The following is a 22,541-nucleotide window of genomic DNA, read 5'->3' as shown; positions in this document are numbered from 1 at the left end:
CAAATTATTCCAGTTTCATGTGAAGCATGCATTCTTGTTCCACCATTTCAGCCAGATCTTTTGTAGGACAAAGACCTAAAGCTCCTGCTAAACTGACTTCTGAGCAATTGCCACAGCCTCACCTTATACCACCAAGCCTTCTCTTTCAGCACATTTATGTGAACAGAAAGCAAAAACAGACGAGTGGGCAGCACTTCCCCAGCAGCCTTTAGGCGTCAAATCTTGGCCACACATATGTTGGAATGGCCCACATCACATCAAGTCAAACCATGGGTCTATTTTAGCATATTTTAGTATATTTTAGTCTACTTCCCCCAACATTTGATTATCTAAAAGATTAGAAAATGCATTTTAAAACAATATTTTCTTTGTTACTGATATGTGTTTTCATACACACAAACATATGTACACACTGCTATCTGCTCCAGGGTTAATACTGTTAAGATATCAGGCTGTTGTGCAGTTTATAGAACAATTTGCTGTCCAACAGAATAAGTAAAATCTAAACCAGATGCAAACATTTATACTAAGACCAAGAAAAACAACTGACAGTTCTCAAAATTTGTTTTATTTCCTTAAGAGAACTGAAAAGGAGTGGATCAAATCCTTACCGTGTGTTGGGCTTCAGGTTCTCAATGGGCAAGTGAGTAGACCCTGCAGCCCTGGTTGACCACTTATTCTTTAAAAAGTCATCATAGGATGCACTGTAAACCAGATATCCTGTAAACAGGAACAAGAAATAGTTGTGAGGATTCTAATTAAATTTTAAATAAATGATATCCCTAGGTGTCACGGTAAATTTTAAGGATTTAAAGGATTTGAAACATCTTTGAATATGAAAGTGATTCCATGCCTAACTGTCCCAGAAAATCCTGGCTTGTAAGAATTTCTTATCATCAGCTAATATTAATGGAGCATTACATCAGAGGACAGCACCCAGTTGTGAATTCTGATTTAAAAAACAGTGAAGGCAAAAAGAAGAGAGGTAACGCATTCACTGTTTTAAGTGACACATTGACTGTGCAGACACCAGTACAAAATGTCATTTAGGAAAACCTTCCCCTTCTGCTCTCTCCCATCGGGAGAGAAACCCTCAGGAGAATACCTGTTACCATGTCTCCTTGAGCAGGTTTGGCCCAGTCCACAATGACAAAGGAGTGACAGCCTTCGACTGCCACAACTGTGATGTTGTGAGGGGCTTTCAGGGGACGCTGATCTTTCTCTCTGAAGTCATTGGGAATGATTTCATCAAGGCTCTCCACTTGGAAATGTTCCAGGGCCTCTGTCAAGGAGCAGGGGGCTGCTGGATCCTTATTGAGATAGGTCACATAAGGAGCTAGAAAAGACAGGGAAGGGCCGCATTTGGTTAGCAGTTTGAAGTATCCCACAGTAGCACACAGGCTGGCAATTTTCTAAAGAGAGTCAAGTTTTGCTGTGCATTTTAAAATTCTTCACCTTGCATCCCAGAGACCGCTGCCAACAAAGCATGGCTTACAGCCAAATTGATTGATGAGCAGGGGGAATGGGATTCAGGTTTACCTACCCCACACCCACAACTGTAACAAATTATGCAAAGATGGAAGGACTGTCTTTGCTACAAGAGGCAGAAGAGAGCAGTCTGACTGCAGCACCCTCTGCACGCTACCTCCAGCTGCTCTGGAAGGTGGGATGAAAATGTCACCCAAATTCTGCCTTTCCAACATGGGAACAGATCCCTGCCAGGGCCTTCAATCATCTAAGACTTTACAGGTCTAAGTGGTTGGTTCTTACCCAAACATCCTGAAGCTGGAGCAAAACAACAAAAGAAATGTGAAGAGTAATTCCAAGGTGAAGTCCAACCAGTTTAAAGGATTGTTGTGGTCCCCTGGGTACTAAGGCACCAGGAGCCATGAGCCCCTACCTTCCAGGCATGTGTTCCCAACCTGTAACTTCTATTTTTAAAAGCTTTATACTGACTGGAATTGCACTTTAGTTCAGGAAAAGATTAAACCATCTTTTTATTGCCTTAAAAGTCACCATAACATTGAAAGGAAGGACTATAAAACTTGCTTTGGAAATGTTTATTCAGTTGCAATAATACAATTCATTGAAATGGTAATATTATTTCCCTAGTGCCTTGAAATGTTCATAAACCAACGTTTCTTGGTTTATCTTATTGGATTTCATGCCCTGAAGGAATTTTTTCCAGATCTTGCAATGAAGTTAATTTTAGCCTCTCCGGCTAAATGAATCAAGAAGCACTGTCAGTGAGAGAACTGAATAGAAACATCATGAAATTGTTTGGACAGAGAAACTGAAGATGCACAGGAAAAAGTTTTGGCATATATAAAAACAAATCTTTTACTCCAGCAGCAGAGTTTCACTCTAAGCCACATGAAACTCGTGGATATTGGAAGGGAAGCCAAGACATGTCAAAGATGATTCTCCATCCCCTGAACTCTTTTCTGAAATGCCAGGTGAGTCAGCAGCTGATCTGAGCTCAGTTCAAGTGCCAGAAATATATAAAGGGCTGCAGGGGGTGTCACCAGCCTGGGGTGGAGGCTGGAATGTTCCCTACAATCTCCAAATCCCTCTCCTCTGGCCCCCAGCTGACATAGAAGCAGAGCAGCTCTGAAGTCAGTGCTGCAACACCGACCTACACACTTGAATGGCTTGTGTACACAGGAGACATGGCTCATGCAATGGGGGCTCCTTCACCAAATGCCTTCTACTGAGAAAACGTTCAAATACCAAAATCATATTTATCTCTACTGGATTTATTTTTTTGAAAGTTCATATTCAAAGTACCATTCATTCCTTGCCTTTGAAGCACACATGCTTGTGCAAGGTGGGGTTGAACAGATCAGTGGAAAAGAATCAGGTCCCCTAGAGGAAGACTCACACCTATGTGGTGACTTGCCCTGCTGGAACTGCTGGTGCAAAGTTAGCTGCAGTTAAGCTGAACTGGTGTAGACACTCCTGCTCTCTCACTAACTTCAGCTAGACCAAACACAGTGCAGAACACAGAACAGAGCACTTACACTGAAAGAGTACAAAGAGGTTTTTACTGGTTCAACAAAATCATTGTGGACCAATGCACAGACATGTAAGCATTGAAGCAAGGAAAAAACTACTGCTGTTTGGGTTTCCAAGGTGGCAATCCTTAAAAGGACCACACACACATCTACTGTATGTGTTTGTGCAATGGTCTCAGCTGAAGGGCTGGCCTTGCTGGAACAAGAATTCTTTGCAGCTCAAGTAGTAAGCTAGATAAGCCAAAGGGCATCCTTACCAGTGAAGCGTTTCTTCCCAGCAATGTCATATTCTGACACAGGGCCAGTGCCACCAACACCGGTCTCCGGATAGACAACCTCCAATTCTGTCGTCGTAGAAGCAGTGGTAGTGGTGGCAGTGGTGGTGGTTGGTGGCAAAGTGCTCTCAAAAAACTCGTAGTCTTCAGAGCAAACACAAGATGAAAGTGTTAGCATGTTTCATCTAATTTTGGCTTAACTATGAGAAGGAAAACAATTCTGTCACCAGCCATAGTCCCAAAAAAGTGCTACACACCCTGCCCGGTGGGGCCACTGCACACTCCGTACAGAACTCTATGATGAGATTGGTCAAACTTCAGCCTTGCAATGGTTTCTACCAAAGTCATGGACAGGGAGAACAGTCTTTGCTCCAGAATACTCATGTCACTGCTGATTTAGACCTCACACACACAGTTAAACAGGACAAAAATTAACAAATGTATTTGTAAAGCGATATCCTGAATGTGTATCTGCCACCTCCTCTCACAAACCCCAAGAGAAGATGGCACAGTAATTGAATCCCTGGCCTAAGCCCTCAGGTGCCAAAGGAAGTAGAGAAGGGAGAGAAAAAAATTACTTTCTAAGAAAACTCTGTGTTGCAATTCTAAACCTAGAGGTGGTTCAATACCACTCTCAAACCCTCCTGTGACAGGAGGTGCAGAGTCCGGAGCTTTCCATTTGTGATCCCTGCAGGGCTGTGAAGGAAGGCAAACTGTCCCATGTGAGCCTCATTTTGCTCAGTCCTATTAAACTCGGTGGTCTTTGAAAAACTGCTGTGCTACCTGACTGGCACACAAAATGAAGGGAAAGTAGCATTTGGCATCTCTGCCATGACCTCATGCAGGCTGGGGAACTCAGCTCATGTCTTTGAGTGTTTTGTGCTTAAACTGCTAAAGCATGTGTTTTCTGCAGGTGACCTGTACCTAAGGGGAGGCCTGGGAAAAGACCCGTGCACTGAGGATATTCTGCATCCATGGAGATGTAAGGGAAATGGGATGTATGTCTTGTGCATTTTCTCATTCATTCCCTCCTCCCCACATTCTAAATGTCAGTTTCAGTATCAAGTGATCGGAATTAAAAGTACAAATGTCTATAATATCTTCCACTCAGCTGCTGCACTCTCTTTTTAAATGTTTTTCTGTTGTTGATTAGACTTAAGATCCAGCACTACAACCACAAATAAAAAAAATTTCATTGTTCTAGAACCATAAATTCTACTAAAACACTTTTTGTTTAACTGAGGTCTGTACTAATCCACTTCCATATGTGGGGCAGGAGCAGGAATTTGAAGACTAAAAGGGATAGAACATCTGATGTCAATGATGGCAGAAAGTGAATTTCAGTTCCAGTAACTGAGAATTTCCATTCCTGGTGCAAACTTACAATTAAATGCTGTGACTTGATGCTTCCTCTTTAGCTAAGTTTTGTTATGTTCTTGATTATAATATCAAGACGGCATGAATATAACTCTAAAAAAAATATTTCCCTCTTTTTCTTTCATCTGATTTCAAATCTCTTTGATATAAATTCCACATGAATTAAGCAGATTAGTTACTTTATATGTAGGTGATCTTATTCAGTATGAGCATGCTTAATTGTCCAAATGCAGACTACACATTAAAGAAACAGCTCACTAAGGTATTTTGATTGTTCAGGGCTTGAATGTTATTTGGATTTTGTATTTTAGAGGAGGTAATTGACTTTGACAGGGCTGGAGTTAGAAGTTGTACCAGAGAAAGTAAATCTAGGATTGAAGCAGTGTCTGTATGACACAGCTCTGAAAAGTAATTTATTTCCTCAACAGGTTCCTGTTAGATTGCAGGACTGATAGAAAGGGACTTTTATGTCCAGAAACAGATGGTTTTAGATCCTTTCTCTTCACATGTAATGCAGAACCATTTTCCAGCTCACTGTCACTTGCTTAAGCTCCCATTTACCAATCTGTCTCCTTGAACCCAGTTCCAAAGAAAGAAGACAGAGAAAAAGGCAACATGTGACTTGCAATAGACTCCTACAGTTAACCCATACCATCATCGTATATCACATAAGCTTCTGGAGTTGCTGTCACATCTGAATCCAGTCCTGAGAATGTATCTATTGACAGAGAAAGAAAAAAATGCTGTAAAAATTCAATAAAATAATTCTGAAATAAAGTTTAATATAAAAATATTTAGCCAGTGGAATTGTAAAGAAAAAGGTTTCCAAATAATGCAGTGACAGTCTGCCCTGCACATTGAGAATAACAGATGAGAAGTTAAGTGCAGTAGTCAGGAGTTTTGCTGGGGGAAAATGGGTTCAGGGCTACTATATAAAATAAAGAGTAATCACCTTCCAGAAGCTCTGCCCCAGGCCCCAGCTGCTCTGGAGCAAAGGTAGGCTGCCAGCAACTATATAATGATCACATCTGGATTTGACAATATTTTATAGTCTCAGAAGCAGCAAATGTGAAAACATTATATGCCAAAAAAACCAGCCAAGGAATTAAATATTTCTACCCAAATATTTTTGTGGAGGTATAAAAACAAACAGCCTGCAGAGCCATGACATTTATAGACCATGTCAATGGTCTTGAAGGAATGCAGCCCAAAAGGAAAGGATTTGTAGAATGAAGTAATTAGTGCTGGATCTTCTGGGGTTTTACTCTGCACTAGCTCTACTCTGATCCTATGGAATGGCTGCCCATTACAGGTTGGGCCACATAGCTGTAATCCTGAAGCATTGCTCTGCATTAATTTCATCCAGCATGAATTCAGTTCAGGAAATCAGAGTGAGATTGCTCCAGGATGCAAATGAAAGCATAGCCATGACAGATGATTATGAGATGCACATCAAAAACTCCCTACTGATGCACCCCAAAACCCAATGCAGATGCACCAACAGACTTTCCAGCTGACTATTCCTTGATATTATCTCATTATCTCTGCAGGACATTACTCCAGGTCCAGATACAGCAACCACCAAGTACCCCATCTGCTGCATCCCAAAGGCTTTCCTGCACACTCTGAGGAAAGCATTTCTCCACATTATTCAGGGAAGCCAAAGAGTACAAAGCTCAGCACAGTCATAAAAAACCATGCAAACAAAACAAAAGCACTGTGCTGTAACCCACTGCAGATACCATCAAAAGTCTCCAATGTAATGCTGGGGCTGGGGAGTGGCCAGCATGTGAACAAAGACAAGAGAAAGACAGCTTTGACCTCCAGACACTTCACATACATTGGTCACGCTCCTTTAACACTCAATATGGAAGCAATAGTGTTATTTTCACTAAACCAGAACTGCAAACAGTGTAAAGTTTCAACTGCCTATGCTAAATAGGTCACAAATATAATCCGAATGATACATTTTAATTTTGCTGTTTTTTAGAACCAACAATTACTGTAAAACTGCTTTTTTCTCCTAAAAATTATTTAAAATACACTGCACGATTTTAATGCCAAAATAAGCTTTAAAACACAGGAAATGGGTTTGTTCTTGTCAGACTTTCATATATTAGAATCTGACATTTCCTCATGGTAGACTTCTGCAGCACTCTTCAGGAGATGATGCCCTTGGAAGTCATTTGACTTCTCTGAAGGTAGTCAGTCCCAAAGTAGATTATTTGCTGAGTTCTGCACATCTACCCACAACTGGCCAACATCAACAAACATCTATAATGTATGCACTTACCTTTGACTGCCTACATCCAAGGAATCAAGAGGATCAGATATGCAGAAATTTGAAACCTTCCATGAGCAGATTTCAACTCATCCATGCTTATTAGTTAGTAAGTCTTTGGCCTATGTACAGTCCAGCAAAGCCAAATTTCATTTTCTATTTTTGCACTCAGTTTCAGTGGCTGTGCTTGTTTAGCATCAGCTGTGTCATGGTGACAATAAGAGTACTTCCCAACAGACCTCTCATTTTATTATTTTCTGTACATAATCCAGCTCCAGTTCTTCACCTTGCACCATCACCCCTTTCCTGAACCTCTTGAGTAAACCCTGCCAAAAAATTTGGTAACAAATGGGACCAAATCTTCCTATGACCACTTGCCACAGACTTTTGGCATCTGTAAGGACAGTCTTGCTGTTTTACTTGTCTTACAAATTCCATCACTTGATTTTATCACACGTAACAGGTGGTTAAGTCTCCACCTGTTTTTTCCTTTGAGAGTTCACTAATAAAGTTTAGTTGATTTCACTGACAAATCACACTTGTGTGGCCAAACTCCTCCTTGAAAGTTAAAGACTGATGAATCTAGTTAAAAGCTGGTCATAAATTCTGTTGGATCAAGAAAAAGTCCTGCCAGAGATAAAAGAATTTGCCAAAGCTTAAGTAGAACGTTTGGACCTGGGTTTTGGCACTTGCAGACCCTGTCTGTTTGTGAGTAAAGCACTTAGCAACAAATATCAAGCTTTGGCAGAAAAAGTATTTCACTAAACAATGTGGAGTAATTTCTAGACTCAGATTAAAGGGAAAGACAAGATAAATATATAATTTAAAATAATTTGGAAATGGTCAAGTGAAAATTACATTGTTTTGATAACTGAAGTAGTAGTTTACCCCTCTTGAAATATACACTTCCCTTGTAAAAAAATAACAGCCATCATTAAATAAATACCACAAAAATCTTTACTTTTCTAGCAAGTTTCTTTGTGAAACAGGCAGACTGTTTTCCTGTGTTTATCTAATCCTGAAGCAGGTCACTAAGATTTAAAAAAACTGAAGAAGTCTCTTCAAAGAAGCTTTCAAAATTCCCAGGCAGGGACTAATATTGCAAAAGCTATAAGGTAATTAGCCTTAAGAACCAGGTAAGAAGCAGAAATCCAGCACCATCCTTTCAGTCTTTCACTGTGAGGCATTTGCAGACATACTGTCAAAATGCCAGGCAGTTTATGAGTTACTTCAAGGCCATTCTCATTGAACACACCAGCCTGAATAAAAACTTAATTTTAATTCGTGCTTCTATCAAGTTCAAAGATTCAGCAAGCCCATCTGGTAGAAGGCAAAAAGCCCAAGCAGAATTTTTTATGTGTTCAGAAAATCACATGAATATTCCCCAGCCCACAACTCTGCTAAATGTAACACTGCAAAGGATTTTGTTACTCATCTTCAGGAACCTACCTTCAGTTTAACCCCAGATATATGTCATGAACTTCTACTGTTCTTACAATGTGTATTCTCAGAAGAGGTCCTCCAGGTACCAAACAGCACAGGCCAAAAAAGAGTAAATGTTACAGGATGTAATCAACATCTAAGATAAGCAAAAGGAGCTGGGGGGTGTGGGAGGGATTCTAACTACCAAAAATCAGGGCTCCCTTTAGGCAACTTTGAAAGTATGAGAGTGACCATATATAGCAATATTTGTAACACTTTTGTAAGTACAGCTAAGAACTATGAACTTTCCATAGGGAAAAGCAAAACTCTTCATATTAATATTTAATGATTATATGATTTTTACTTGCATGTGTGTGTGTGTGTGTGTGTGTACACACCTGTGCATATTTACACAGTGCAAGCACACTTCTGTAACTGCACAGTGTCAGACATGGCTAATTGATAATAAATACTAACACTATAACTCATTGTAATTTCACCTGCACAAGGAGCTGACATCTCTCACTCATTAACTGTCATGGGCCGCTGGTAAGGGAATTTTATTTTCTGCTTCTGAGATCTTCTCCCAAGATGCCATCCTCAGACTCACTGTGAGTTGCTGGAGCCACACCTTTCTGTATCACTGCCCTTTTCAAAGTGATAGTTCAGCTTCCTAGGCCATGGTTTCGTGTCCTACTTGTAAATCTACTTTGACTTAAGAGGTACAGGTGTAAAGGAGAAAGGCGGCTTCACTACCCATTAAAACTGACTGCTGCAGTTATCAGACGTCTGACTGCCAACATGCTGGTAAAGTTATGGCTGTGCTGCTATTGCCCATTGGTAGAATGAGTTGAGGATTGCCCACAAATGGGAAGGGTAAGAGGCTACCTTGGTGCTCCCTGATCTGGTTTGGCAAAATAAGTAGCTAACTCACTTGCAATCCAGGTGCTGAAAGCATAAAACACAATAGGGAACAGGCTCAACACCAAAAGACTCTGGTGCATTTATATGTGTTTACTTTGGATTTCAGTTTGGCATCACAACCTAAGCTTGTATAACAGCAACAGGGAAAAATGACATGCACTGACACTGGTTCATATCTTCAGATATTAAAGACATTAGTTTACAACTCTCTGCGTTATCTGTGCAGAGCCTGGGTTGCCTTTCACCAGCTTCATCTGTGCTCTGCTGCATTCCTGCTAGACAATCTATCTCCAAGGGCTGGTAAGAGAACAAGAATCTCACTTTGCAAATGCTGTTTCCACCATGGCTCAAAAGAGAGGTTTTTCAGAATTCATTGTGATAAGTGAACACGAAATAGAAAGAATGCATAGCTCCTCCAGCTCCTACCCTGGCCTGAAATGGAATGAGAAAAACTTATATGTAACTGCTTTGACCACAAAACTACTGCTTAGACTTGTACCCCTATGAGTGAACATATAAAAGTGGATCCAACACAATGTAAGAAATTTGCTGAAAACAACACAATTTCATAAGAAACCTCAGCTTTGGGGAAAGTTGGCATTTGCCAGTGAAAGTCCATTTAACACCCAAAACCTTCAGAGGCAGATTCTCCACCATTCCACATCTGGGTAACTGTGCTGTACAAACAGCACAGCCACAGAAATTCAGACAGCGCAAAAGGAGATTACCTTCTGCATTGCACTCGGGCAGGCCGTCCAACCCCAGGAGCAAGTTGCCTTCATCATCATACTCCCCATAGGTGCCTGGAGGACAGGTTGGTGCAGGTTTCTCCGTGGGTGGCTCAGTGGTGGTCGGTTCTGGAGTGGTGGTGGTGGTGGTTGTAGCAACAGTTGTTGTAGTGGTTGTGGTGGTTGTCGTGGTGGTTGTTGTAGGTATTGTTGTAGTAGTAGTTGAGGGAGTGGTTGTTTTCTTAACCATCTCAAGACCAATCAGAGGCTTTCCTCCAAGGCTTATTATTGGTTTATCTTGTGCACTTGCTACAGGTTTACTAAATCTGCTATGTCCAAACAAAGGCAATCCATCAGGACTCACCATTGGAGCACCCTTTTCATCTAAGAGAGAAGAACAAAACCAAATAATCTCACCATTATTCCACTTCAGGCTTATAGCATTAAGCATTACTGTGTTTTATCACAGTAGATGCCACAAAAGCACAGAATAGAGTGAATAGAGCCTTCTGTAAGTAAACTGACAGAGAAGGAGAGTGTTACTTAGGAAAGAGCCATGGCTAAGGAAGCTGGAAAATGGTTCAGAAAAACCTCAAAAAAAACACAGTTGTGTTCACATTTTTCAGCTGTTTGATAAACACTCCAGGGAGGTTTCATTTCAGAATCACAATGTGCAGGCAATGATGGCATTTCATCTAAGTCACTCTTATCAACTAACTGTTGATGAAATGTACTGTTGATGAATCCATATTATGCTCCTTAATGTCAAACACATGCAAGGAAAATCTGGGATGAGCTGGAAAGATGCTGTCACTGCAAATAAGCTTGTGTGCCAAGTTCTGGGTACTGTAAATATTCATGGTAGCCAGGTTAACAATAGGCACTGAATTTGTATTCAAGAGATCTGTACAGATGGATTGACATGCAAACAGCAGTCTTCAGAGAACACAAACAGGGTTTCTTACTATTTGTGGTCAGCTTTAGAAGAAAAAAATGAAATAAATGCATCCATATGGCTGGTACAGTGCTAGCAGTGGGGAATAATTATTCCTATGTATACAAAGATATAAACAATCATCAACCCTTATTCTACTCATCAGTCCTTACTCTGGCTCAGTTCTGCAGTCCTTTTTAATACTGATACAATTGAGATGGACTTGAGTAATTCTTGCTGCCTTGTACTCTGGAGTCTCACAGGATGACTCAAAGCCTCCCCAGGCCCTGCAATGTGCTGACTTGAGGTACAAGCAACTTGAAATGGCTTGCATGGGACCTGGGGATGCCTGAAGCATTCAACAGCTCAAAGATTTGTACCATGTGTACAACTACTATAGAGCTTTTTTCTGTAAGAAGGAAGTTGTAACTTACCAACAATTGTACGTCCATCTCCTCCTAATTTCACTCGGAGAGGGTTGCCTTGGGAGTCTTGGAGGTATTTTCCTTCAGCATTTAACACTAGCCCTCGGTCGAGATCTACAATCTAAAAGCAATAGATGGACTCAAGTTTAGCTAACCCAAGAGGAGGTGAAATGAAGTTTCACAGCAACAGAAATACTGGGGAAATTCAGACATTAAGTATGATGTTCAGGAATAGCTACAACACACTCGAATTTTTAAACCAAGCGTATAGTAATCACTGATATATCATTGCTGAAGAAAGCAGATTCCCAGGAACTGGGGTCCAGAGCTGCACAGCCATATTCATATCACCTACTGCAGCTCTCAAATGAGCAAATCCCTTGATTTTCTTGGGCTGCATGACTCCTAAGGTGAATTCCTGTAAATTCTGTATGACACTGAGCCATTTGAAGATGGGATTTAGAATTATATCCAACTAAAAAAAATTAAATATTAGACTAGTTACTTTATTTTGAAATGGAAGTGAAAACAAAGTAGCTAAGATTTTAATTGGGGTAGGAGACTGAAGAAAAGCCTCTGTCTCGTAAAGCAAATATGTCTGAGAGCTTGGACTGAATTCCAGAGCTAACTGCAGTTAAAATTCAGTCCTTTTTGCTATTTCAACCCAAAATAGCTGAACTTTATGCTGTTTTAACCTGAGGTAACAGACACTCAGCCACAGAAAACAAAAATGCAAAAGGTGTTAAGTACTGTGAGGAAACTGGGAAGGAGACAGAAACAGCAATTCCACATTGGCAAGACAGACTTACATCTGGCGCTGAGAAAAAGACTGCAACAGGAAGGACAGCAGATGATGAGATCAGTCTCTGAAGCCCTCCAGGCACCAGATTTAGCATAGATCCTCTTGCTTTGCAAGGTGTTCATCCTGCTAGCAGCAATGCCTTCCCCTCAAGAGGCAGAGAAATGCCCCATGGCATTCCAACCACCTTCCTAGCCCACTTTCTGGAATCCATTTGAAGGACTTTGGGCATGCTTCTCAAAATGCCTCCCTTGAACACGACACACCTGATGCACTTTTTAACATTCCTCTAATGAAAATGAAGCTGCATGCCATGTGCAAGCAGCTCTGCTGATGCCAGGGAGGCTGATCACAGAATCCTACTGCTCAGCACTTGGGAAAACATGCAGGAAGCACCAGTTCCTTCCCTTGCTTTCCTTGGTTAAAAACTCATTGTAAAGGATGTTAAAAGACAAGGTGTGGGCATGTATGCAGCTTGTGGGACTTTCCTATCAATGGCATCTGAGCTCTTCTGCATATACTTCTGGAAACATGAGGAAACAAAAACCTACATAAGTGCATTTAAAGCATCATGACAGTTATGGAGGAGGTAATTTTTATCTCAGAAGTCTTGCTCAGGAGTTTCTACCTGGAGTGAGAGTCTGGGAGAAGCATTGCTGAACACAGCTGTTTATTGCTGAGCACATCTTTCACAGCAGCTATTCCAGGCAATCTCCACTCACAGTGCACAGCAGACAAGAGCACACTGTGTTGAGAGTCCCTGAGTCAAAGGGGAGCATCAATCTCATTGACTTTGATGAAAAAATGTTTCTCTAAATTTAATAGGAGTAATGTTATAGCTTAAAATTCAACCCATCAGGCTGTAAATTTAAAATATTAAAATAACAAAACCCAGAATTTGTCTTTAGATTTCAGTGGAACAGTAGAAACCAAACCACTAAGCATAGCTTCACTTTAAAGCTGCATTGACTAAGGACAATGCTTGCCTGTCTTTTCTTAATGAAAATACAAATACAATAAAAGGTCAAAACATCTTGAATTTAGACAGAAGGTCACCCTACCCACTTTGCTCCTTGAGGACCATTGATTACTTTCTGTCCGCTTGGTTTTCCATTATTACCAGGAATTACTTTACCATTTCCATTTCCATTTTTCATTGTAAGATTTGGTCTGCCATTATAACCTGAAACAGGGAAGAAAACACATTATTCTGAAGAAAGCTGTGCAACCTACAAGCCATATTTTAAATTGCAAGTAAATGCATTTTCTGGCTGATCTGAGTATAAACAAGAACAGAAAGAGGCCTCCCCACACTTCACAAACCAGGCACTCCACTTTTTCTTGAAGTAACTGTTGTGACACTGTCAGATTTTTGCAACTGACACAAGAATCTGAAATTGTTTTTCTGAAGAGGTTAAACACTCATTCATCTCTATCTTGTTTACTTGGTCTGTCTATTTAAGAAAGCAGGGCAACATTTCTTCATGGCACTACAGTCATTAAAATGTTTGTGATCTTTGTAAGTGATCTTTCAGAAGTGGGATGAAGGAAGAAACCATTATTAAACACAACCACTTGTTCAATCCTATCCTTATACAAAGCTGTAGAGACAAAATGAAAGGAGAGGGCATAGGAATTATCACTACTCCTATATTTTTAACCTGGAAAATGAAGGAATCTCCTTCTCTAGCTGAAAAACCACTGCTAAACAGAAGTACAGTCATGTTAGAAGTGCAGAAGCAGTAGCACTGAGCTGTAGGCCCCCCAGCTCTGAAAGGGCAGCAACTTTCACATCTTACCTCAGAGAATTGCCTCCAGAAAAATATAATGGGAAAAATATAGACTGGGGAAAAAAATCAACTGAACACTTGTTGGTTATAACTTCACAATTGCATTGCTAGTAGTAACCCTAAATAACTTCTATAGAGAAATCTGTTATTTTTTCATGCCATACATCTCACCCCCCATGGTGTTATTCAAGGTCTACTCCCATCTTAAAGCTCTTTAAGCTGGTGAACCTCTACACAACACTGAGTCTGACTGAAGCATATCAAATGTAACAGCCCAGCTGCACAGTCCTCATTGCATAACAGGGAGGCCACTTCAAACCAAACATTACTACCTACAGATAACACAGAAAGTATTTACTAAAACAAGTCACTAAATACTATTTTGGATGTCCATGCATTGGAGGGAGAAAAGGTATTTCTACCTAGCAAGGTCACTGAGGCTGTCAGGGATTTTCCATAGGTGACATGAGGAATAAATACCTTGATCTCTAGTGGACCCTCTATTCTACTACCCAGGTCCACAGATATTTTGTCAGAAAGCAAGTCTCTAACTCTTGGGGTAAATCACAGCCATAAAGGTATTAGATGGTCTGGCTGTGATGGGTATGGGCAACAGGTATGGGCAACCCTGAGCTGTTACTTAGAAAAAGGAGGAAAGTGGCTTAAAAATTCATCAAAGAAAACATGGAATGCCAGGGAATCATGAGGAAACACCTCACTGTCTAGGCATGGGCAATGTGGCACTATGGAACCTACAAAGGTCTTTTAGCAATCTATGATGAAGAGCTATGTACCTGAGAGTCTGGCAAGTTCTGAGTACAAATGAGCTTTCAATGAGCATTTGGTGAAGTCAGTGCTCAATAAGGAACTTTTCCAATTTAGCATCTAACTCTGTCACCCTCTTTGTGGATCACAGGATCCTGCGCAGATCAGACCACAGGAGAAAGGGTCTGGCAATGTCCAAAAAGGCAATGTCCTCAAGAACTGGGCTTCCCAGCAACCACCAAAATAAAAAGCAACATATTATACTAAATAACTGAGCCTGTATCCTGCTGGAGGACTTTTCATCTAACCGCTGATCCTAGGAAAAACACAATTAGTGACATTAATACAACAAAGGCAGCATACCTGGTCTATAAGGAGGTCTGACAAATTGGCGCTGAGAAGGGCTCCCTTGCCTGGAGTTCAGTAGTCGCTGACGAGGAGACAAAGTGGAAGAAACTGCTGGAGAAATGGTGTGTGTGGTAGTAGATGCAGAAGAACGTGGCCAGACAAAGCTTGGTTTAGATGGGGTATGTTTGTTAGAGGACTGAGTAATCTGTGATGCTATGGCAGAGTTTCTTGGTGATTCAGGATGAGACATTTTTAATATTGAAGGTTTTTCCATCTCTTCTTCTTCAGAACTTACTTTGTGAGGTAGAAGAGTATCCATAGATTTTCTTTTATTGCTAGCAGTGTCTTCATATACGTTTTTGTTACCTCTAGAAACAGAAGGGGACCGTTTTGCAGACAAAGATGTGGGTTTCTCTTCCATTTCTTTCTGATCATATTCACTGTAATAATCATCCTCTTCATTAGAAACTGACTGATGAGATTTAGATGAAGAGGGGGAAGGAACTTTTTGAGGAAGTTCAGTGTTAGACATTTTTGAGGGCAACAGGCCCTTTTTTTTCTCTGTTTGGGATTCTGTTCTTGTAGCAACTCCTGAGCGAGTAGGCAACGAAGGACGAGTTTGTCTCGAAGTGTGTGACAGCCTTTGATTATACTGGTTGTCTTTTGCTGTATCACTGGCAGAATTGGAGTCTGGCTGAGTGTGTTTTGGTTTGTAGGAAGGTACCTGAGAACCTGTCTGCTGCTGCTTTGATTGAGACGAACTTGAGCTGCCCTGAGAGAAAGAAGCAGATAATCCCCTAGAAGAAGACACCTCTTTAAGAAAGACAGAGTGCCTGCTTGCTCTGTCACTGCCCTCTGTTTCATCCTCATCATCCTCTTCCTGCAACTCTTCATTACTTTGGGATGAGATGGCGCGGTGGGATGGGAGGCGCCGGCCCCTTGAATGCAGTATGGAAGGACTGGTTTGTGCTCTCTGTGGAGGCTCTGAGTGGGAGGCCTTCTCCACTGGCAGACGAGAAGAAAGTGTCTTTCTAGGCAAAGACTCGCTTGGTTTTGATCGAGAAAGCTTTTCTTTTACCTCTCGATTGCCCTGCTCTTCAGGTTTGGATTTGGAAAGAGAAGACTGCAAAAGAGAGTGCCTTTCTGGAGCAGCTGTTTGACTTTGTTGTTCTTCTGAGTCAGAGGGGGGTGATTTTTCACCATGTGTCTCTCTGGAGCGAGAATCGGGACCAGGATTTCTTCTCTTGGAATAGATTGCTGAAGAAGACTGCCTGGAAGAGGGCAAAGAAGGAAATAAGGGGTTTTCATCTTGTGAGTCCTCCTTATAATTCTTATCAACATCCTTTCCCTTGGATTTGGCACTGGTGGAGGAGCGAGAGTGAGGTGAAGTGTAACCAGGAGCAGCAGACCTTGATGAGACTGCTGCTGCAGCCGATTTCGAATCCTTCCATGTGCGGGAACTGGAGCCTGAGGACAGCCTTGTTTGCTGTGACCTAGAACTTAGCTGTTCTGCTCTGTCCTCTGCTTCTTCACTGTCAAACTCATTATGGCTGTTATGAGCGTGGGAATCTGCTGATTTGGAAGCAGGTTGGTGTGAACGACCTAGAGAGCCAGACCTACTGCGATGGCCTGAGACACCCTCGTGAGAGACAGAAGACTGCCGACTCGATGGCGAGGCCTGGCGATCAGACTCTGAGGCTTTAGAAGACATTTTCACCAGCACGGGGTCAGGCGTCCCTTCCCCATTACTCACAAGACCATTACTTTTGGCAGGCAGAGGATGGGAAGAGGTCTTAGAAGGCACATTGTTGCTGCTTTGCCTCAACTGCTTGGTTTCATTATCTGTGTATCTGGGAACAGATGAGGCAGAAGAGTGTTGTGCTGATGACGGTAACAGTGCTGGTGGCTCACGTTCCTCTGTGCTCATCTGGCTTGACACCTCAGATATGTGAGTTGGAAGAGACATCCTCCCTGAGGCAAGGACAGGGTGGATTGGTCGACTAGGGGACAAGGGTTTAACATTCCTCCTCTGGTCCTGGGCTTTTGGTGGTGACGTTGTAGCTTCCTGGGAGGAGGAATCGCGATCGTCTGTCACCTCAGTGGATTGGAGGTCAGGTTCCAGCTCTCCTGTCTTTCTAGAAGGTAACTGAGATTTACTTAGGACCCCTCGAGTCAAGATTTTGTTCTTATATTCAGAAAGAAGACTTTTTTTATCACTAACACTAGGTGAATGAACAGACAGCTGCTTAGAAGAAGGTGACAGCTGTGCTTTTGAAGAAACAGAAGAACTTTGAGAAGGAGATGAGCCAGCATTCCCAGTCTTTTTAGCCTCTGATTTATCTTGAATATTTGTCTTTTGCTGAGCAACTGAATCCTCATGAGCAGCTACAGGCAAAAAGAAAAGTGTTTATTCGCAACAATAGAAGATTCATAAAAACTGACCAAAAGCAGAAAACACCCAAGTAGCAAGAACAAAACTTATGAGAATATAAGACAATAATTACTTCTGTATTAACCAGGCTGTGGAGTCCAGCCAAGATAAGTTTTGGGTTGTAGGAAGGTACCTATGTGGAATTACTGTAGCTTGGGTAAAACTTAGACCAATTAAAATCAAACATCTAAAATCAGGGACTGCAACACACTTTCAGGGAAATCAAATCTTCAGCAGAACTTAGTCATGTTGATGGCATGGTGCTGCATTATCCCATGTAAGGCTGTGGCCCACCTTTTTAGCTAGCTTAGAAAATATTCTGTCCCTACAACAGTAACTTTTTAGCAAGAACCAAACACAAGGAATAGTATCTAAGACACTAAGTGACTTTTAAGAGTGGGAGCTGTCAGGAACAGAGCAGCCAAAACCCCAGAGCATTGCATTCTTTGGCCTTTGGATAACAAGAACACATAGTGTTGTCATAGATTATGGCATGCATTTATTTAAGAGGCTAAAGTGTCCATAAAAATGACCTTTTGCATGCTGCAGAGTGACAAAAGACTTATTTGGGCAATATCAAGATGAAAAGAGCAAGCAAAAACAATACCAAGGAACTCAAATCGCACAGGTCAGACAGAGTGCAGAGGAGCTGAGTCAGTAAGAATTAACACAGCTGGGACCAAAGCAAGAGTGGGTGAACTACAGCATTGTTCATGGCTTGGTGCTTACCTGCTGGGATGGCGACACTGAAGGCTTTTGACTGAGGACCCGGTCCCCTCCTGTTTGCTGCACGAATTTTGAAAATATAGCGCTCCCCAGCCTGCAGACCATCTATTATGGCTGATGTTGTAGCTCCAGAGTAGGTGATGGACTTTGCTCCAAATGGCTTGAGAGCCGGGGCGTATGAAAGAATGTATTCTGAAATGATTTGGCAGACGGTTGGAAGGAGGAAACTGAAAACAGTCCTGTTTCCAGCGGACAGACTGTATGGGTAGGATGAATTAGAACGTGCATTACTAAAATTAATACACTGGCAATGCACGCCGAGTCAACAGCTGGAGTACAAAGACATGAGAGAGAGATACATGTATATATGTAGGTTAAGTAGAATATTTGTTCTTATTCAGAAGAGATACTTCTACCAGAAAATATCAGCACTGCAGATTTGCCAAATGGTAGCAACATCACGTCTGTCCAACAAATTCTAAATATGACACACTGTGCTTAGCCAGCGCTAGGGTCAAACACCATGGCAGAGAGAGCAAAGCAAGCTCTGGTTGCCATTTTGAAATTCATCCTGCTCTCACCTTCAAGTGTTGAATTACTGTGATACCTGTGCTCTGTCTTAGCTTTCTGTATTGAGAGAAATTTCACCCCTACAGGAACAATTCTGGCCATAAAGAGGAATCTTCCCATTATAATCCCAAGAAGCGCAGGTGAGATATCAGATATGTGCAAGTTCTGTTTTGTTTTCAAATCCTCTGTAAGAGGCACAGGTATCAGACAAAACCAGGGTTTTGATAATAAATTTCACGTGCTGCCAGCTTTCTCTGTCTACACAAAAACCCACAATAATACCTGAGGAGCCACAGTGCCACAATGAGAAAAATATAGAATATAATGGCATGGTTTTTTTTTTTTCTGAAAGTGACCCCATATTTATTGTGTTAAGAAATAAGGCATGCACAGTTCATCAAAATCAAGGAAAAAAATCATTGATATTTTATATACCAATAAATTTAATGCTCCACTGAAAAACAAATCAAGATATCAGAAGGTATGAATCCTTTTTCTTTGAATCTTTTTTCTTCTCCTTCTTTTTACACAGGCATTGCTTCCATGGCAGAGACACTGCTGTAGCTTCTGATAACTCTTAAATGACTACTGGAGAACACTTTTTCCCATTATTTTAATATGTGGTATAAATACAAAAAAGGACAGGATTGAAAAACAAAAGGATCAAAAGACAAAAATTCCTTACACCAAATTCATTACCACATGGTATAAAAATGACCATGGAATGCTAATTCAGTGATTTTATTTAGCCTGTAAAAATATCTTGTCATTTATTTAGTTTAAAAATAAGACTCAAACAACGATATATTAGATGTCTATAAGCATTCAGCTCTTAAATATTAGATATCTTTAAAATTATTGCCTTGGATGAATGATCTAATAACAATGCAGACAAAACTGCACAAAGGGCTACAGATTGGTCAAAATTAGGAGCAGATTTGAAATATCAGATAATGTCCCTGCATGACCCTTCTTGCAGAAATAATGATTTTTGGACACAGCTGCAGCTCCATTGAAGTAATTGGCAAGATTTCTACTGACTTCAAAAAAAGGAAGGAATTCCACCACTGTCCTGAAGAACACATAAAGCAGGTCTTGCAGACATGGTATACTTCCCTCCAGGCCAATGATTTTTCAAATCCTGAGATGCTGTAGGCTGATAAGGGACCTCCAAAAACTTGAGTAATTTGAGAACACAATCTTGTTAACTACTGAAGAACAGGAGGCTAAAAAATCAGCCTCATTTTCAGAGGGAAACAGGGAAAAATCCCAGAAAGAGCTTTTTCTTTTTCTTTAATTCTATGCAAATCTTAGCCAACTGGCAAGCTATCTTTATGGCTGTGTCCAATAACACTATAGTACACAAGATTTATGCATGAGATCTTCTGAAATCAGATTTGTGTTTGCTTCTTAAGCTGAGGATTTCCTTCCATGACAAACTAGAAATAAAACCCAACATAAACCCATTCACTTTCTTGGCAACTACCCAACTTTTTCCTCTACAACTAATTCTTTAAAATCTTTCTGGAAACTTCCTTCTTGAACCTCATTTTGACCTGCCTATTAATGGAAGAAGAGATAAAATGTGCATGCATTTTATCCCCAGGAACCTCTGTGACATCCCAGGCAGACAGTGACAGTGGCTTCTCAGTGGCACTGTGGAGACACTGGGGTGGAAACATGAAAATCTTGCTTGGGTTTAATCAAGTGAAAGAATCGTGGCACAGCCAAGGTTCCAGCTTACTGCAGGGCAGCAGTCTGCCTTTGAGAACAACAGCTTCTTGAGGGAGTTAGAAACCAACAGTGAAGACTCACCTTTGACTTTTCCTTCACTCTCTGGAAGAGCATCCCAGGATGCTGCTACAGAGGTTGGCTTCCCCTTTAATGGCCAAACATCCAAATTTTCAGGTGCACTGGCAGGAGCTGGGAAACAGCCATACACAGAAGAGGCAAGTAAGAATCAACACAGCATACACCTTTTGCTCCATAGCAGAGATTCCTATACAGCTACTTCAAAGATAAACGTGAAGAGTACACATGGCTCAGGTCCAGGCTTGTCTCTGTCACATCTCTCTCTCAGACTGCCATAGTGAAATTTTATTCCATAATTTTAAGAACAGGAAGTCTGCACAAGACTGCTATTGTGGCTTAGCCAGAATGACATGGTAATTTGTTTGTTATGGAGCATTTCCCTGTACCAAAGGGGCCCGACATCTTCTCCATGGTGGAAGGAGGATTTAAATTTGCTGTTCACAAAGAGGAATGGAAGCCAGGTTGCTCTTCTTAAAAGGAAAGGGCACATCTAGCTGCAGGGGCCCAAGGTGCTGAACCCTCCCACCAAAATACCTAAGCCACTTCCCCTTGTTCTCCTTGCACCACAAGAGCAGCTGGGTGTGCTCCCCTGGTGTGCTTCACTACCACAGGGATGCAGGCAGCAGCACTGAGACCCTTCTCAACCCTCTGCTGCCCCAAGCAATCACATGGCTCGTTCTGGCTTTCCCTAAAGTCAGCCCCGTTCCACAGGTCAAACCCTATGCCTTGTGTTAGCCCAAGGACCCTCTGAATGCATACCTGCCTCTGGGGTCCGCTGATAAACAGACACGCTCCATTTGCCTTCCTTTTCTCCCTCCAAGATCTGGATGGCAAACTCGTACATAGTGTCTGGCAGCAGGTTCTCCACCAGTGCCCGCCGGTTGGGCACCTGCTTGTAATCCCACCTTGCCGATTCCCCCTTTTCCCGATAGCGAACATTGTACTGCCTGGCACCAGAAGCACAGGAAAAGGAAAGTGAGCATGTGGTTCTGCCCAGCATTAGCAGAACCAGAGTGGGACAGGGATGCTTTGCCCTCAAGGAGCCTGCTGGGGCTTAGGGAGGAACCTACCAAAGTGCAAACAACAAAGTACCAACAACAAAAGCCTGAGTGTTTTTCCTTTCTCTAATGGAGTGGGATTGCTTTTACCCCAAAGGATGGACTCTCCAAGATGGCTCTTTGAAGACTCTTACTCAAAACACCCTTTTCCCTGGGGAAAAGCTGCAGGATTTCCTGAACTGAGGCAGGCATGCTGGGTGGTTCCACACCACTATCTCACTGCCCCATGGCCATGAGCATGGCTGGACTGCTGGCAGACCCTTGCTCCCAGAGCAGCACCGGTGGCTCAGTTCCCGCCTGTCTGCCTTGATAACTGCTTCCACAAAGAAATAGAGATCTAAATTTTAGAAATCTAAAATTACTAGTTTTCCTGCTATGACTCTCAGGGCATTTCAGCACCAGTTTGCACAGCTCTTCAGTGTTCCCAGGCTGAGCAACACAATCCAGTGCTTTCAGATCTTTGGCAGTTTCCAGTCCATTTCCTTGTTTGTTTTGGTCTCCACCTGCTGCAGCATGCTGCCACAAGCCAAGCTCTCACTCACAGGAGCCCCAGCCTGCTCAGCCTCAGCTGCATGGGGATTCTGGAGGGTCAGAGGATGCAGGGTGCAACGATGGGTGGTCTTTCCCACTGCAGTGATGTGTCTTTCCCACTCCACCCAGAGCAAGGTCTTCTCGAAGCTGTAGTCCGTTTTGACAACTCAACACCTCACCTCTGTGGGCTGTGCCTTGTCCCCCACTCCTTCTTTGCCCATACAAATCTTTGGGGATTTGCTGGCTGTGGTTATATACAAACACTGGAACAGCTAAATAAATACCAGAGCTGGTGCTAGCAACATTTCAGAAGAGATGTAAACTCCTGTAA

The 22,541-nt window shown here is 41.9% G+C and overlaps 1 protein-coding gene across 1 annotated transcript in view; it reads right to left on the bottom strand.

Moving 5' to 3' along the window:
* The window catches only part of FNDC1 (fibronectin type III domain containing 1), a 61,914-nt gene that overhangs the window by 14,598 nt on the left and 24,775 nt on the right, over window positions 1–22,541 (bottom strand). The window contains exons 5-15 of the mRNA XM_030946034.1: window positions 21,381–21,568; window positions 20,625–20,732; window positions 18,243–18,431; window positions 15,098–17,467; window positions 13,241–13,362; window positions 11,390–11,501; window positions 10,022–10,405; window positions 5,319–5,384; window positions 3,272–3,433; window positions 1,106–1,336; window positions 612–720 (exon numbers count right to left, since the gene is read on the bottom strand). Coding sequence (XP_030801894.1) covers window positions 612–720; window positions 1,106–1,336; window positions 3,272–3,433; window positions 5,319–5,384; window positions 10,022–10,405; window positions 11,390–11,501; window positions 13,241–13,362; window positions 15,098–17,467; window positions 18,243–18,431; window positions 20,625–20,732; window positions 21,381–21,568 — 4,041 coding nt within the window. The remainder of the gene's footprint in view (window positions 1–611; window positions 721–1,105; window positions 1,337–3,271; window positions 3,434–5,318; window positions 5,385–10,021; window positions 10,406–11,389; window positions 11,502–13,240; window positions 13,363–15,097; window positions 17,468–18,242; window positions 18,432–20,624; window positions 20,733–21,380; window positions 21,569–22,541) is intronic.

The sequence above is a fragment of the Camarhynchus parvulus genome, chromosome 3 (assembly GCF_901933205.1).
Source record: "Camarhynchus parvulus chromosome 3, STF_HiC, whole genome shotgun sequence".
Taxonomy (NCBI): domain Eukaryota; kingdom Metazoa; phylum Chordata; class Aves; order Passeriformes; family Thraupidae; genus Camarhynchus; species Camarhynchus parvulus.
The sequence above is the reverse complement of the archived record's forward strand: the minus strand, read 5'-3'. Positions and strand labels throughout refer to the sequence as shown.